Genomic DNA, 18,992 nt, shown 5'->3' on the forward strand with positions numbered 1-18,992 from the left:
AAGCCATTCTTCTCCTTCCATCATAAACACAAATATTTAAAGAACTGTCACAAAACAGTGACAACCGTATCATTTTATTATGAATGTTTATGATTTCTATGTTGAGCAGAAATAAATATCACAAGCAGTTCAAATATTTCACAAACTCAAGGATTCCTGTGATATATAAAAAATACTCAAAGTGACTGAATGTTTTAAAGTCATTTATTAAAGACTCATCACTTCATGGCAAATAGAAGGGGGAAAAGTAGAAGCAGTGACAGATTTTCTCTTCTTGGGCTCCAAAATCACGGTGAATGGTGACTGCAGCCATGAAATTAGAAGACACTGGCTTCTCAGAAGGAAAGCCATAACAAACCTAGACAGTATATTCAAAATCAAACACATCACTTTGCCAACAAAGGGATGTACAATCAAAACTATGGTCTCCCATGGGCAGATGTGAGAGTTGAACCGCAGAGAAGGCTGAGCACCAAAGAACTGATGTTTTCAAACTGTGGTGCTACAGAAGACCCTTGAGAGTTCCTTGGACACTGAGGAGATCAGACCAGTCAGTCATAGAGAAAATCAATCCTGAATACTCATCAGAAGGACTGATGCTGAAGCTGAAGCTCCAGTACTTTGGCCACTTGATACAAAAAAAGCCAACTCACTGGAAAAGACCCTGAGGCTAGGAAAGATTGAGGGCAAGAGGAGAAGAGAGCAGCAGAGGCTGAGATGGTTGGACAGTATCACTGATTCAGTGGATGTGAACTTGGGCAAACTCTGGGTAACACTGAAGGAGAAGGAGGCCTGGTGTGCTGCAGTCCATGGGGTCATGAAGAGTCAGACATGACTTACAGACTGAACAACAATAACAACAACATGAAAGACTGTGTACATAAAAGATGAGTCTAACTTTAAAAATAAAAGAAATCTAAGAATGAAGGATGGAAATTTAGTGCTAGGAAAGTGGTATTAACAGTATAAAGCTACAACACTTTAAATCAAAGAAATAGTATATAGCCCTGAATATAAGGTAAAAATAGAAGAAATTAGCTTATCTCATCTAACAGGGTGCATGAGATACAGCAGACAACTAGAAATTTCCTAACTGCATATAATCCAACTATTGCTTAAATAAGGTGATAGTGATTTAATTTACATAAAACCTAGTGGAATTATTATTGTCTCTGTCATAATTGTGTAGATTCTAGAAATTCTCTTGCTGTTTAATGATTTGAGAAACACAATTAAGACCACAAACATGTAGAAAAAATTAAGGTAATGTGGGTTTACTATTAATAATAGAATAATAGACATGTTAAGAATAAGACAAGAATAATAGAATTCATAAGGACCTTAAGAAGGAGAAATGACTTGCAGATAAGTTAAATGAAGACTATAAGATATTTTTCAGATTTTCCATGGCTAGTTTCCATATTTCCTGCACTGTTTAATAAAAGAAAATATCAGTGCAATACAAGATTCCTTGGAGTTTATTCTAACTTTATAATATTCTCAGGGACAAACTAACAATAACTAGAGAAGGTAAAAGGCTGAACAACAAACCATTCTGTAAGCAAACAGATACAAAAAATGACTTTTTAATGAATTTGCCTTAAAAAGTGGTGAGAATACCAACATTAACACTGGGTTTAAAAATAAAGCATAAAGACAGAAGCACAAATACTATTCAAAGTATATTTTCACTCCTTTGTACTTGGCTTCTTTTGAGCTTTAATGTAAATTGATTATAAAGAGTGCAAATAAAGTTAGTGATTTAGGCTAAAAGGAAACAGTAGTAAAAGTGGATCATAATAGTTTCTCCAATTCTTTTAGGTAATAAAAAATTAAGCTTGCATGACATTAAGAGAACACAGAAAATTCAGACCTTTTGATTTGACAGTTAATTAACTCTTAAGGTTTCATCCTCCTCCAAATAATGTTTTAGAAATATTTCAAATTAGAAAAGCTTTTGTCTGTGATGACTTAAGTGTTCATCTTCCTGGAGTCAAGAGTGTTGGGCCAAGTGACTTATGGCACATGTAATATATCTATTATCTGACACAATAAATTGTTCAGTAAACACTGACTCACAATTAATGTCCCATAGGAGCATGACATAGAACAAAATTAAAATTAATGACATCAGCAAATGCTGATCTACCAATTATTAAATGTTAGATGGAAACCAGAATACTTTCTTAATATTCCAATTTCAATTTTAATCAAATAAAAAAGACTGTGTATTACAATATTTTGCTAATATTACCTTTTTAAAACATCAACTTAAAATCAAACATAAACAATAATACACATATATAATCATACTTGCGTTATATCTGAAATGAAAATTTCTTTTGGTTCTTCTCCTGTTGTATCTAAAACTTCAAACTCATCACCAAAATCACAAAACAACCGTGACCAAATTCCATGTACATCTGCACTGATGAACTGCGAAATGAAAAAATAAGTTCAAGCTTAATACATTTATATAAAGAAAAAAAAACTGAACTATCTTTGGACCCCCTGGTGACAATTTTATTTATAATTAAGCGTATTCTTTGAGATATAAAGTGATCACAAATATGATAAATTATTTGTAAAGTGGTTTCAGAATCAAGAGTTTAGGTATTTAGGACTGGATATTAGTGTCACAAAACTAGAAGCAACTTCAGCACATCATTGGACATTCTGTAATTTTTAAATAACAAAAACTCCTGCCTTATCCTAAAAATCAAGCACAGAATATAAGAAAGAGATACCGTGGTTTAATAGTCTAGCAGTGAATTCTTGCTTTTCATTTTAGAAAAGCAGAATGGAGTGTCCATTCACCAAAAGCGGTACAGTTAGAGGAAAACAAAAGAGAGCTAAAAGCTAAGAGTGAATCAGCTGAAAAGGGACTGAGGAACAGAGCACATCAAAGTCAGGAAAGGTTAAAACCAAATTCTTAAACACAGTCATAAATGTGTTCTTGAAAGTGATTTTTATACACACACACACACACACACACACACACACACACACACTCTGTTCTAAGAAAATATAAAGAAATTGTTCTCGTGCTTATTTTTAGATACCGATAATAAAGAAAAATTCTTAATCTGTAACACACATGATACTGTATAAACTGATATTTTTCCAAGAAAAACTAGCCTATTTATATTTGGGCATAAGAATGTAGCTCATTAAAATGACTTATACTCCCTATCAGATAATGTCATAAAACGGTTTACAGATTACCTTCTACTTGATCATGCACTGCCTTTACTACTGAAATAGCTATTTACAGCATTCTTTATGAGTCATGAAACAGAAGAAAGCTAGAAACTTTTTTTTAAGTTGGCAAACTCAAGAACAATTTCTTTCTTTGCAAAACAACTTTATGAATAAATGTGTCAATCACACAAACAAAAATTTTAGTTTGTAAACTAGTATAATTGGAGAAGGCAATGGCACCCCACTCCAGTACTCTTGCCTGGAAAATCCCATGGACAGAGGAGCCTGGTGGGCTACAGTTCATGGGGTCACCCAGGGACAAGGGAGCCTGGTGGGATGCTATCTATGGGGTCACACAGAGTTGGATACAACTGAAGTGACTTAGCAGCAGAATAATTACTTTATAAAACTTCTCTGTCCTGTTCGAAGTTTAATGACTACTGTATATCTTATTCATCTTAATAATTTATGAACTATGGCACAAATGTTCTATAAGGTGTATATATATGCTATGTAAATACCACAGTCCAAAAATTTTCACATCTATCTGATACAGTATGGTGATAGTTCAGTGCCTATCTCAAAGGAACAAATAGCATTTTCCTTTTTCCAAAGGAATAAAGGACTCCAACAAAGAAGTGCAGTTAGTAGTATGTATTCAGTTGCAGGGGATGAATTATGATTTGACCCATCTAGACCTCCTTCAAATCTTCTGAGTGTCATCACTATTTATCTAATTATTTTGGATAAAAATCTCAGAGTCATTCTTGATCATTCTTTCCTTCACAACTCTCATTTATTCAGGCTCAATCCATTAGTCTTTTTTACAAAAGATGCTTCAAATTCAACAACTTCTCACAATCTCTATTTTCATCTCTTTTGAAAAAGGCACCAGCATCTCTCACTTGGACTACTTACTGTATTAGCCCTTAACAGGTCTGGCCACCTCTATTCTACTTTTACAATTTAACAGTTCTCTTTCTTTTTGGTCTCATGATCCCTTCATGTTCTTAAAAATTATGGACGATCCAATGAGCTTTTGTTTATGTGGGTTATATCTACTGATAATCACTGTGTTAGAAAGAAAAGCCAACATAAACACACGTTCCTTCAGCTGTCAGAGCCATGATATCACCATCAAGTAGACTCTGGAAACTCTACTGCACCCCATAAGAGAATAGTTTGACTTTGCAGACCCTGACAAAGGGTCTCAGGGACCCTCAGTGTCCTTGGACCACATTTTGAAAATCAAAATTAAAAATATTACTCATGTAAAAAGTTTCTTATGCAATTCACTGAAAAGTTATAAATTCTAATAGTGAAAGTGCATTTCCTTTGGTAAACTGTGTCATTATTAAGTGATATTATCACCTTAATTGGAGGGCACTGAGAGCGGCAGAAGTCATTGATCTTCTTCTGCAATGAAAGTTTCATCTCCGTCAATACTACACACTGTTGAGAAGGATACAAGAAATTAAAGATTAGAAAATAAACAATTATTTTGGTAGCGCACAACTTCTAACTCAGAAGCATCCCAGTTTGCACTCTGCTAAAAATACATTGTTTTCTTTGTAAAAAATACTAATCTACTGTATTCCATTTTAAGGTTAACACCTTCAGAGATATAGAACAGCAAAAGTGAATGTAACATATACCGCCATCTTTAGGTACCTACAGAGGGACTGGTTCCAGAACCAAAACCTGCAGACATTCAAGTCCCTTACATAAAATGGCATAGTACATACAGGGAAAAACCTGCCCACACTGAATTCAATTACCAGTACAGACTTCATAATTAGAAGCAAACCTTAGCATTCTCTATGGTATATATGCATCTAGAGATTTTCCTTTATCTGTTACTGCCATGAAGCTGCTAAGCTACTCATCAGAGTATAAATTAAATGCTAGTTTAAACGGATAACAATTACGTTTTTAAAAAGATACATTAGTTGGCTTCAGTTCAGTTCAGTCGCTCAGTCGTGTCCGACTCTTTGTAACCCCATGAATTGCAGCACTCCAGGCCTCCCTGTCCATCACCAACTCCCGGAGTTCACTCAAACTCACTTCCATCGAGTTGGTGATGCCATCCAGCCATCTCATCCTCTGTCGTCCCCTTCTCTTCCTGCCCCCAATCCCTCCCAGCATCAGAGTCTTTTCCAATGAGTCAACTCTTCACAAGAGGTGGCCAAAGTATTGGAGTTTCAGCTTTAGCATCATTCCTTCCAAAGAACACCCAGAGCTGATCTCCTTCAGAATGGACTGGTTGGATCTCCTTGCAGTTCAAGGGACTTTCAAGAGTCTTCTCCAACACCACAGTTCAAAAGCATCAATTCTTCGGCACTCAGCTTTCTTCACAGTCCAACTCTCACATCCATACACGACCACTGGAAAAACCATAGCCTTGACTAGACGCACCTTTGTTGGCAAAGTAATGTCTCTGCTCTTCAATATACTATCTAGGTTGGTCATAACTTTCCTTCCAAGGAGTAAGCGTCTTTTAATTTCATGGCTGCAATCACCATCTGCAGTGATTTTGGAACCCCAAAAAATTAAGTCTTATACTGTTTCCCCATCTATTTTCCATGAAGTGATGGGACCAGATGCCATGATCTTCGTTTTCTGAATGTTGAGCTTTAAGCCAACTATTTCACTCTCCTCTTTCACTTTCATCAAGAGGCTTTTTAGTTCCTCTTCACTTTCTGCCATAAGGGTGGTGTCATCTGAATATCTGAGGTTATTGATATTTTTCACGGCAATCTTGATTCCAGCTTGTGCTTCTTCCAGCCCAGCATTTCTCATGATGTACTCTGCATATAAGTTAAATAAGCAAGGTGACATACAGCCTTGATGTACTCCTTTTCCAACTGGAACCAGTCTGTTGTTCCATGTCCAGTTCTAACTGTTGCTTCTTGACCTGCATATAGGTTTCTCAAGAGGCAGATTAGTTGGCTTAGCTTTCTTTTATTCAGAGATTCGACAGATTTACAACACATCTTTTGTTTTACGACAGTGTTACTAGTGAAACAACCAAGTCCTGTTATTTAAGACAGCAAATTATCATTTTCAATGCTTACTTTTTTATCATCACCCAGTGAGATAAGCAAAGAAAGTTTTATAATCAGATTTTATCATATCTGAAAAACTCATGAAAGGCCAAAATATTTTATTACCATCAATCATCTATCAAAAATGGCCTAAGCAGGTCAAATCTCGCAGTCTGGAGCTTTCCTTGATGCTTGTTCCAGGAAATGAATAACTCACTTTCACTACCAATATCTATCTGGGTATGGATTTAGTTTTATCTAGCTTAGAATACAACATGCTTCCTACAGAGAGGTAATTCTTCATAGCTCTCCCACTTGGTATTGCCATGAATGCAAGGCTCTAACCATTCTTTACATGGGTTGTTTCTCAGGATTGCATTCGCCTGGTGCAAACTTGAAAAATGAGATAATGTCTCCCTCTGGGACAAAGAGCAAGCTTATTCATTGCTTGCTATAAAGGCAGGTTCCCCTAGCTTAATGTTTCTTTCCTCTAAAGGAACCCACCACATGTGCAGGCATGCACTGAGCCCTCTGCACATCACAGGGGAGATCTGGAGGAAGGCAGGAGGAAACAAGGCAAATGTCATGCTCACACTTACCAGCTCAGGTGTAATTAAGTCCTTAGTCTCTGACCCAGGAATCTCATGTTTTCTGCTAACATCCATGAAACTGTAACAGGCTAACTTATTAGCTTTCAAATACAGTAAAATCAAATCTTATTAGACTCAGTACTTACTAAGTCTAACAGTACTTACTGAGCCTGGTCTGTGTTTCACCAATGCTGGAAAATTCCCAAGCACCGTTTATTTGAATAAGCCTTTCTCCAGAAGTCCAACCCCATGAATTAGAGCTTTTTACTCAAGCTATCATTTTTAGAAATGATATATTCTCTTTAAATGATATATTTCTCTTTAAAATGATATATTTCTCTTTCATGTATTCTTTCAGTGTGCTGTAGTCTCAAAAATATCCTCAGCTCTATCCTTCAGTCCATTAATTCTTATATGCACTGTTTAACCTACTCATTAAATGTTTTAACTTTTAGGACTATTTTTTCCATTTCAAAAAGTTCTATTTGTTGTATCTGCCTAACTGCTTTCACTGCTATCTTATTTTCATATTGTATTTTTAATCTCTTCTTATAAGATTTAATTTCAACATTTTATAGTCCCCATCCAATAATTCTATTATCTGAAATTCTTGGCGGTTTAGCTCTATTGTCACTGACTCTTGATCACGCTGAACTTTTTCCTGTCTTATTATTTTGTATTATGAACATAGCCTCATAGGGGCTTTACATATTAGAATAAACTGTGGCCTGGTTGAGGATATATGCCTGAGGATATATGGTTGAGCACATATAACTCAAAGGATACATCTTTGAGTTTTGTTTCTGGCATTCCAGTGTATCACCAGCTCAGTACTACATTTTAACATTAAGTTCTCAGCTTGGGAAATTTAAGTTCATATCAAACTTATGTGAGGGCATGCCTATGGTTAAGAACTCCCAGAGAAGATCTTTTTTTTTTTTTTTTAATCGAGAGCTCCAGAGAGCTCTGTGTGAATCACAACAAACCGTGGAAATTCTTAAAGAGGTGGGAGCTTCAGACCACCTTCCCTGTCTTCTGAGAAACCTGAACGTGGGTCAAGATGCAACAGTTTTGAATTGGAATGGAACAACTGACTGGTTCCAAACCGTGAAAGGTGTACGACAAGGCTGTATACTGTCACCTTATTTATTTAACTTATATGCAGAGTATGTGCTGTGCTCATGTGCTGAGTTGTGTCTGACTCTTTAAGACCTCATGGACTGTAGCCTGTCAGGATCCTCTGTCCATGGAATTTTCCAGGCAAAAATACTAGAGTGGGTTGTCATTTCCTACTCCAAGGGAATCTTCCTGACCCAGGGATCAAATCTGCATCTCTGGTATCCTCTGCATTGCTAGGAGAATTCTTTACCACTGCACCACTTGGGGGAGAAGGCAATGGCAACCCACTCCAGTACTCTTGCCTGGAAAATTCCATGGACGGAGAAGCCTGGTAGGCTGCAGTTCATGGGGTCGCTAGGAGTCAGACACGACTGAGTGACTTCACTTTCACGCATTGGAGAAGGAAATGACAACCCACTCCAGTGTTCTTCCCTGGAGAATCCCAGGGATGGGGGAGCCTGACGGGCTGTCATCTCTGGGGTCGCACAGAGTTGGACACAACTGAAGTGACTTAGCTGCAGCAGCAGCACCACCACCACTTGGGAAACCCATATATAGAGTACATTAAGTGAAATGTTGGGCTGGATGAATCACAAGCTGGTATCAAGACTGCCAGGGAAAATATCAACAACCTCATATATGCAGATTATTCTGCCCTAATGGCAAAAAGTGTAGAGTAACTAAAAAGCTTCTTGACAAGGGTGAAAGAGCAGAGTGAAAAAACTGGCATGAAACTCAACATTCAAAAAACTAAGATCATGGCATCTGGTCCCATCATTTCATGGCAAACAGAAGGGGAAAAAGTAGAAGCAATGACAGATTTTTCTCTTCTTGGGCTCCAAAATCACTGCAGATGGTGACTGCAGCCATGAAATTAAGATACTTACTCCTTGGAAGGAATGCTATGACAAGCCTAGACAGCATATTAAAAAGCAGAGGCATCACAAAGATCCTTATAATCAAAGCTATGGTTTTTGCAGTAGTCATGTATGGATGTGAGAGCTGGACCATAAAGAAGGCTGAGTGCCAAACAACTGTTGCTTTTAAACTATGGTGTTGGAGAGGAGTCTTGAGAGTCCCTTGGACAGCAAGGAGATCAAACCAGTCAATCCTAAAGGAAATCAAACTTGAATATTCATTGGAAGGACTGATGCTGAAGCTGAAGCTCCAATACTTTGGCCACCTGATGCAAAGAGCCAACTCAGTGGGAAAGACATTGATGCTGGGAAAGATTGAAAGCAAAAGGCGGCGGCGGCAGCAGAGGATGAGTTGGTTAGATACTATCACTGACTCAATGAACATGAATTCGAGAAAACCCTGGGACATAGTAGAAGACAAGAGGAACCTGGCATGCTGCAGTCCATGGAGTTTTAAAGAGTTGGCGTGACCTAGTGACTAAACACCAATACAAGAAAATGGACAAATTTCCTATTCTGATGGTCAAAGATTGTTCTCATACACCTTTTCATTAAGGGTTTAGCTTTCTGAGGTTCCAGAGAGTTAGAAAGAGGTGGTACGGCTCAATTATATATCGTATCTCATACAGACAAATTTTTATCTAGTTTCTGTGTGACCATTCCCAATTCCCAAGAAACGTGGTAACTGAGACAAGCAAACTCTGTCCAGAAAGTGAACACAGCCACAGTTAACTGGTTTCCTTTTAATTACCTATTCAATTTTGGTCTCTGAGCATTTCCCTTATACAATTTTGACCTCATGTAATCACTGAAAAAGAAGTCTATTAAGTAATTCTACTGTAGACAGTCTATTAAATATCTCTGTAGCAGGATGGATTTCAAGTTTTCCAATCAAGAATGGACATCTACAATGATCTTTAAGTGGGTGTGATACTGTCATTATAATAAGAAATACATATTTTGTCTTCATTCAAGGTTTCTAGCACATAGTTGCTACTACTCTTGTAATTTCCTATATAAGAGCTCAGGGGCATCTTTCGTTATAATATTTAGTTTTGTCCTTTGGGACATATCTTCACAGTGAAAAAGGTGAAGTAAATGTCTTGTTTCTCGTAACAAGCCCTTTCAGACACACCTGAGTTTATGTTAATGAGTTGACTTTTGAGAAGCCCCTAAGGATGGGGGCTGGTTGTTAGGGGAACCAACCTTAGGCTGTGAGGTTTAGAACCTTCAGTCCTATCTCCCAGACCTCTTGTGCTAGAAACTGACTTAATCACCAATGGCCAAGGTATACTATTAATCATTTTTGCTTACATAATAAAGCCTCCATAAAAATCCTTGAACCAGGGGATTCAACACGTGGAGGTACTGGGAAGGTGGCATACTGGAGAGGCCATGGAAACATGGCACCCCTTGTACCCATCCCCCATCCCCTAACCTATGCATCTCTTCTACCTGGCTGTTCCTGAGTCATTGCCTTTATAATACAATAAACTCGTAATCTAGTAAGTAAACTGTTTTTCTGAGTTTGTGTGCTGCTTTAGTAAACTAACTGAACCTAAGGAGGGGATTGTGAAAACATCTGATTCATAGCCAGCTCTGAGAAGCACATGTAACAACCTGAACTTGTAACTGGCATCAGAAAAGGGCTTGAGGATGTGGGTTCTTATAGGACTGAGTCCTTAACCTGTGGGATCTGACACTATCTTCTCCAGACAGAGTGTCAGGACTGAATTGAACTGAAGGACACCAAGCTAGGTGTCCAGAGCTGGAAAATTGCCTGGTGTGTGGGGAAAACGTATAAATATATAGTCACACAAGTGTCAGAAGTTTTGAGATCTTAAGAAACACAGGAGTGCTTTTTCTTAGACAATGGGTATCATAATATCACAGGAAAAAATGCAGTCACTTTCAGAACATCCCAGGTATTGAGAATTTTTGTTTTTATTTGTTACCTAACGAAGACTGAACTGTTGATCCATATTATTTACTTCTAGGTACCTGGGCTATATATTACTCTTTGCCTATGGCCTTAGAAGAGAAGAGTGTGCTTTCCTGCTCCTTTACTTTGGACTTGACCATGTGACCTGCTCTGTCAATGAAATATTAATGGAAGCAACACAAACAGAGGTTTGAAATGTGCTTGGAAAGTGGCACTTGCTCCTTTGTATTTCTGCTACTGGTATGAGACCATGTCTCAGGTAGCCTCCTGGTCCCCGAAGAGAGGTTCATGGACCAGGACTCAGACTGTGGAGGAGTTCAAGTACAGCTAGAACAGCTGAATTCCAACTGACATCAGAAGCATGAGAAAGAAATGCATGTTGCTATAAACCTCTGAATTTGTGGTTTCTCATGCACGTTACTGCGAAAATAGCTGACTGATATAATTGCTTTGTAATTCTTAGGTCATTGCCCTAAAACAAAGCACTTTAAAGGTATTCTAAGTCTTTTAACCTGAATTTTTTGATCTACTTAATAGACTATATTAAATCAGTACTTTATTAATACTTAATGATTTGCCTTCAGTTCAGTTCAGTTGTTCAGTTGTGTCCACCTCTTTGCGACCCCATGGACTGCAGCACGCCAGGCCTCCCTGTCCATCACCAACTCCTGGAGTTTACGCAAACTCATGTCCACTGGGTCGGTGATGCCATCCAACTATCTCATCCTCTGTCGCCCGCTTCTCCTCCTGACTTCAATCTTTCCCAGCATCAGAGTCTTTTCAAATGAGTCAGTTCTTCACATCAGGTGGCCAAAGTATTGGAGTTTCAGCTTCAGCATCAGTCCTTCCAATGAATACTCAGGACTGATCTCCTTTAGGATGGACTTGTTGGATCTCCTTGCAGTCCAAGGGCCTCTCAAGAGTCTTCTCCAACACCACAGTTGAAAAGTGTCAATTCTTCTGCGCTTGGCTTTCCTTATAGTGCAACTCACACATCCATACATGACTACTGGAAAACCATAGCCTTGACTAGATGGACCTTTGTTGGCAAAGTAATTTCTCTGCTTTTTAATATGCTGTCTAGTTGGTCATAACTTTCCTTCAAGGAGTAAGCATCTTTTAATTTCATGGCTGCAGTCACCACCAGTAGTGATTTTGGAGCCCCCCAAAATAAAATCTCTCACTGTTTCCACTGGTTCACCATCTATTTCCCATGAAGTGATGGGACCAGATGGCATGATCTTGGTTTTCTGAATGTTGAGCTTTAAGCCAACTTTTAACCTTGGAATCTGTCAATAACATTCATAATATAACATGGAGTACTAACCTGGTATTTATCTAAGAAGGAGAGATCTGTGGTTTCATTTAAAGGAATAGAAGATGATGTGACATGAACATATGGATTTAATTCTGCAATATGTTGAAGTACAGCTTCAGCCCTAAAAAAACAAAACACATACACACAAAAAAGAAAAAAGACTTTTATTACTCTTTTGTTCAATAAACACATTCAATTTTTCAAATTTGGACACTTTGAAGACATTAGAGAAACCTAAATGTTACAAAATTTCAATGGGAATTTTAAACTGGAGAGGAAAAAGAAGCTAAGGGTTACTTATACTATACAATCTTAAGATGTAGCACACTGTCATATTCCAGAGGAAGTCACAGAATCTCAAAATGTACATACTCTTATAGGCCAATGCGCCTTCAGTCTCTTAATGACTGAGCAATAATAAGGACCTACTTTAACAATCTCAAAGAAATTCATTCCTAAGTAGCAATGTGACAATATTAAAATTTTGACAAACATAAATATTTACATGTCAGTATTTATTTGTCTATGGTAGAGTGAATTTATGGTGATGAGTTAAATAGCTAAGACTGAATTGGTATTCTAGATTCAGAAAATGTTCTAAGTAACTGCAACATTAAAAAAAAATCCTATGATAACACATCAAAATATCTATCTTTACCTGTTTCTTATATTAACAACATCATCTTCACAGAGAAAGAAGTTGGTTCCTAGATCCCATGCTTGGCATTTTTCTGTATCATGAATTGTAAGTGCCTTCAAAAAGGAGAAAAATATCTGTTAAAGTCAGGAGTAAATCAAGGATGCTCACTATCTCCAATATTATTTACACTGGATTGGAACTACTAGCCTGTGTAATTAGACAAGAGAAAGTAATTAAAATCCAGTTAGATCCATTCATGTCTACAGTCAGATATATGACTATAGACATCTAGAAATCCAGAAAAGATCATGGAAAAACTATTTTATTACTATTATTTCTTTTATAAACACAACATATTATTTTAATGCCAGTATATTATTTTTTTGCAGAGATCAATGTTATATTAACTTGAATATACCTTCATTATTCATCTGTGAAATGAGCTAAGATAAATCTTAAAAGCAGGGTTTTGATTACTTAAAATAGTAAAACTGTAATTCCAAGTTACAAAGACATTTATATAACCGTATTCTTTAGCTATTAATAGCTGTATACTAATGACAATAAGAATTAACAATACTTTCCACTATGACATTTATCAATAACAATTCTCAATTAAGTCAATAATAATTAACATGATGGTCATATTGTAATTCCATATAAACTTACTGTATGTTTGCTGTTGGGTGTGTATGTATGTATATTACAGATAGTACTGAACCTTAGCTGACTTTAAAAAATGAATACATTAGGCACATTACCATGCACTTACATTATTATGGCACCTTTATATTATGAGAAAAGCTACTTTAAAAAACCATAAGAGAATTTAAGTTTAGAAACGTAGTATGTCATATAAATCAACATACACACAAAATTTTTAAAAATCACATAAATAAACTTTTCCAAATGGTCATGTTTAAAGTAAGAAAGATACTAACTAGAAAAAAGATATTTTAAACTTTATAAGCCACAAATATGGACACAGGGTATACCAAAATAGAAATATGTAGGGGCCATCAAAATATTTAAGCATGTTCAACCTTGCTCAAGAATGAAATACCTTTTCTCATTCATCAGCATGGCATAAATCTAAAAGTTTGACAATATGCTCTACTGGTGGGAGTGAAGTGAATCAGGCATTACTGGTGGGAATGTGAAGTAGCACAAAACCTCAATGAGAAAAATCTGGCAATCTTTAGCATAATGACAAGGGCATTTCTCCTTTGATATAGCAATCCTACTGTTAAGAATCTATCACAAAAAAATAAAAAAAGAATCTATCACAAAGACACACTGGAAAAAAATACAAAGATATATATATATATATATATATACACATATAAATACACACACACACAAGAGCGGTAGCTGTAGCACTATTTGTAATAGCAAAAGACTGGAAATGATAAAAATGTCTACCAATGAAGAACTATGTATAATTATGTATGACACATCTACACAATGTATATCCATACAGTTATTAAAAAATAATGAAAAAAAATTACTATGGAGTAACACCAGGATATGCTGATATGTGGTAAAAAGCTAGGTAGAAGTAAGTATGGTACTTTATCTATGAAAGGCAGCTGAGGATAAATGTGCAAACATACATGTACAGATTTGCATGTCTATGTACATGCATTTGCTTATATTTAAAAAGAGATTAAAAAGAAGGTGACCTAATACACAAAGGACAAAATAGGGTAGAGAGAAGATAGACTTACTTGAACATACTTTGCTTTATAAATTGACTTTGCATTATTTCTCATATAATAGTAAACTAAATCAAACTAAAAAAGCAATCCCTAAAGATCCCAAGGAAGATGAATAAATGGGCAAAACTATCTATTTGAATTTGTTGCATAACTACACAAAAGAATTAACATGACTTAAGAAAGCAATTAATGTCTGTCAAATCCAAATGGGATACTAGGGATAAAAAAAAAACTCACCTTAAACTGTTTTCAATAATCACATTGATATTAATAATGCTGGAATTGTTATTCTATAGCTATGTCATAGACAAGCAGAATATAATATGAAAGTGAAAGTCTCTCAGTCTTGTCTGACTCTTTGCAACCCCAGGGACTATGCAATCCATGGAATTCTCTAGGCGAGAATACTGGAGTAGATAGCCTTTCCCTTCTCCAGGGGGTCTTCCCAACCCTGGGATCAAACCCAGGTCTGCTGGATTGCAGGTGGATTCTTTACCAGCTGAGCCACAAGGGAAGCCCAGAACATAATATAGGGTAAAGCAAATAAGTAATCAGGTTCATGTCATTAAGACTCAAATTGTTATAGTAAGAGAAGACACACAAATATATAAATATGGAGGTACATGTGATAAATGACCTGATTTTTTTAACCAGTAAATTTTAAGAAAGGAAAAAAAATCAGGGTAGGAAGATCTACTGATTAAAAGAAACCAAGTCCAGTATATGGGCTTTACCTGGATGCGGATTAGAACAAATCAAATAAAAGAAAGGAAAATATGAACTCTAACTAGATACTTAATAATTATGGTAGTCTTCTATGATAGCCCCAATGATTCATACCTCTTGATATTCAGGCCTTTGTGCTATCCCATCTCCTAAGTGACTTGCTTTTGATGACTATAGCATAGGTGATGGAATGTCACTTCTGAGATTAGGTTACAAAAGACCTGACACATTTCTCTTCTTATCTTTTGCTTGCTTACTCTGATGAAACAAGCTGCCATACTGTGAGCTGCCCTATGGCGAGGGCCACATGGCAAGGAACTGATGGTGACCTAATAGCCAGCAAGGAACTGAGGTGGGAATGTGAACTGGCACATCCTTGCCACTGAATCCTGCCAATAACTATGTGAGCGAGCTTGGGAAGCAAACCCTTTCCCCAGCATCAAGATGACTATAGGCCCTGCCAATATGTTGACTGGAGCTTTGTGGGAGACGCTCAACCAGAGGTATTAGCAAAAGTACATCTAATTCCTGACCCAAAGAAAGTGATATAAATGCTGTAGTTCAAATTGCTAAGTTTTGTTTGAAGATAACAATGATATTTAAAAAACTGTTAACATTTTTAGGTGTGAAAGTGATATTGTGGTTGTTTTAAAAAAACACCCTTATATTTTTGAGCTATATACTAAAGTAATTTAAGAATAACATAAGATTTCTGAGATTTATATCAAAATAACTGGGCAGTTAGGGGGCAGTGGGGAACGAGATACATGAAACAAATTTCTCTATGAGCTGATAACTGCATATACGAGATGTGTACATAGGGTTAGCTAAAACTATTCTCTTTTTTTTAGTATAATTTTGAAATTTTCTATAATAAAAAGTATTATTAAAAAAGGAAAAGAGAGAATTAAGACAATTTTTCTACTAAATGAAGAAGCAATAATTAAGCCAAAGTGTAAATAATATTATCACTACCGATGAGGGAAAAAAAAGAAGAGTTCATAACAAGCAATTCTTCTTATGAAGAACATTTACCCGCTTACCTTAATCCCTGCAAGGACAAGATTCTTTGCTAAAATGAGGGAAAAAAAAGGAATAGCTTAATATTAGGAATTGTATATTAGATATGTCTTCATGGAGTCTGTTCATATCTCTGACTAATTTTAACTGTTTTACTACTTTAAAAATTTCAGTTTCTTAGAAAATAGAGATGAACAAAAAGGAATAAAAATAAAATTTGATTTCCATAATCAAACCACACTGAGATAATCACTCTTAAAATTTCAGTGTATACTTCCAGACATGCTGTTATGAATATGTGTGTGCTCTCTACCATAATGAATTAATCGATACAGAGAAAGATCATTAACAGCTATTAACAACATCAAAAGAGAAGCAAGAGAGTCATAACTGGTTTCTCATGCAAGAACGTGAAACAGTCTTGCCAAAAAAATAAATAAACAAATAAAAACTGAATCGGATCAAGATTTTGGATCTAACTTCTTTTACAGAAAATAATACATGGGAGAGGAATTAAATTATTTAAATTATGTTGCTCAAAAGCATCATATAAAATTATGAACAAAAATACTACTTACCAATTTCCAAACCAAGACCACCCATACCACTTAAGAAAACATGAGACTTGGCCATCTTCTGCATTGCTGTGTCTCCAAGAACATACCTCTGCCGGCTACATGTAAAACACAACAAAAACAAATTATTTCACCAAAATTGTATATCCTTTTATAGTTATTTGCAAGCTAACACCCTGGTGGCTAGATTCTGCCCACAGACTTTTTTTGGATCACTTGCACAATACTTAGAATTCCTCAATTAACTGCCAAATACATATTTTGATAAATTAGATTTGGCACCATAACCCATATACCTTCATGGCTACAGAGCTGAGTAGGAGCTGCCCTGTTCAGTGAGGGAGGACTATGTGCTCTAGACTTGGCAAAGTTTCCATCCTTCGTCTCTCATTTATCACCTCTGTGGCCACTACAAGCATTTGAGTTTCTCACTTCCACTTGAAGCCTTTCACCACGAAAAGGATTTATCAGGCAAAAAATCGTTTCCCTCCTTGGAATTTAGATGACTTAAAGTTGAGCAGTTTTCAAACATTATTTTAAATATAAAAGCTGACAAATTATATAAAGGACTTTATTAAGTCATCCATCCTAATAGCCACAAGCTAATATTAGAATGCTACTGCTGCTGCTATTTAGTCACTAAGTTGTGTTTGACTCTTTGCAACCCTTTGGTCTGTAGCCTTCCAGGCTCTGGAGTGGGTTGCCATTTCCTTTTTTTTTTTTTTTTTTTTTGCTATTTCCTTTTCCAGGAGATCTTCCTGACCCAGAGACTGAATCTCATCAGCGTTAGCAAGCAGATTCTTTACCGATGGGCCACCTGGGAAGCCCCTAGTATCAAAATGGGAATTTCAAAAAATACACGTTGGCAATTAAAAAAATGTCAGATATAGTAACAAAGTCAATAGTTTATTTCAAAGAACATTGATAAATGATTTTATACTACTTTCTGAAGACAGGAGCATGCCAATGGATTCTTACCAGAATCATTCTGAAAGATGAGTTCAGTATAAATAAATAATTCCAGAACTCCTTCGGTTGTAAGTATTTCTTTTGGAATTCTCACACACACACACACACACACACACACACACACACACGCTGGTTTAAGGTATGTTCGTTTAATATCTATATTCAGCTATTGATATTCAATATAAATGCCTGAAATGGGGTCACCTGTCCAGTAAGAAGAAACTTTATAAACACAAGCTATTATTATTATTTCCATCCTTATTCCCTACAATGAATAATAAAATCTACTAGACTTTTATTTTTAAAATTTTATTAAAGTATAGTTAATTTACAATGTTAGTTTCCGCTATACAGCAAAGTGATTCAGTTACATATTCTTTTCCATTATGCTTTATTACAGGATACTGAATATCATTCCCTGTGCTCTACAATATGAACTTGTGTTTAACCATTCTGTATATAATAGATTGCATCTGCTAATCCCAAACTTCCAATCCATCCCTTCATCATGGCAATCACAGTCCATTCTCTATTAGACTTTTTAAATTGATATTCACCATTTTTGCTTCAGAGATAAAACTGATTCATTTATTTATGAAATATTTATTGAACATTTACATAGTATATATGGAAAAGTATATTATAGTGTCTTACAACCTTTATTTCTGTACCCCTAAACAATATATTTAACGTTTGTCTGTTTTGGAACTTTATATAAACTGGGTCATTTTGAATACTTATGAGAGTTATTCATATCAAGGTAGCTGTTTATTTTCACTTCATACTGTATTCTTTGTATTATACTATTCTATTGTGATATACCATAATTTAGCAATTCTACAGTTTTGGACGGTTACCAATAAGAAGACTATGAGTACACTTATATATGTCTCATGGTACACATGTAGTAGTTTCTCTAGCATATATTGATGAAAGAAAATGCAAAGTTAACTATTAGATAATACCAGAATAATTTCCAAAGTGGATTTATCAGTTGACATCCTGCTTGGCAATGTATCAAAGTCCCCAAATTTTCACATCCTTAGTGTGCTGAAACTCAATAAGAAAATTCAGTGTGAAACTCAATGTGAAAGTGCTGCACTCAATATGCCAACAAATTTGGAAAACTCAGTAGTGGCCACAGAACTGGAAAAGGTCAGTTTTCATTCCTATCCCAAAGAAAGGCAATGCCAAAGAATGCTCAAAAATGCTC

General features: G+C 36.0%; 1 protein-coding gene across 3 annotated transcripts in view; it reads right to left on the reverse strand.

Moving 5' to 3' along the window:
* Window positions 1-18,992, reverse strand: part of UBA6 (ubiquitin like modifier activating enzyme 6) — a 95,972-nt gene that overhangs the window by 52,358 nt on the left and 24,622 nt on the right. For all 3 annotated transcript variants that reach the window (XM_042251465.1, XM_004009863.5, XM_060417149.1), the window contains exons 3-8: window positions 16,814-16,908; window positions 16,259-16,287; window positions 12,790-12,884; window positions 12,141-12,252; window positions 4,573-4,653; window positions 2,314-2,436 (exon numbers count right to left, since the gene is read on the reverse strand). In XM_042251465.1, coding sequence (XP_042107399.1) covers window positions 2,314-2,436; window positions 4,573-4,653; window positions 12,141-12,252; window positions 12,790-12,884; window positions 16,259-16,287; window positions 16,814-16,908 — 535 coding nt within the window. The remainder of the gene's footprint in view (window positions 1-2,313; window positions 2,437-4,572; window positions 4,654-12,140; window positions 12,253-12,789; window positions 12,885-16,258; window positions 16,288-16,813; window positions 16,909-18,992) is intronic.

This window comes from Ovis aries, chromosome 6 (genome assembly GCF_016772045.2).
Source record: "Ovis aries strain OAR_USU_Benz2616 breed Rambouillet chromosome 6, ARS-UI_Ramb_v3.0, whole genome shotgun sequence".
Lineage (NCBI taxonomy): Eukaryota > Metazoa > Chordata > Mammalia > Artiodactyla > Bovidae > Ovis > Ovis aries.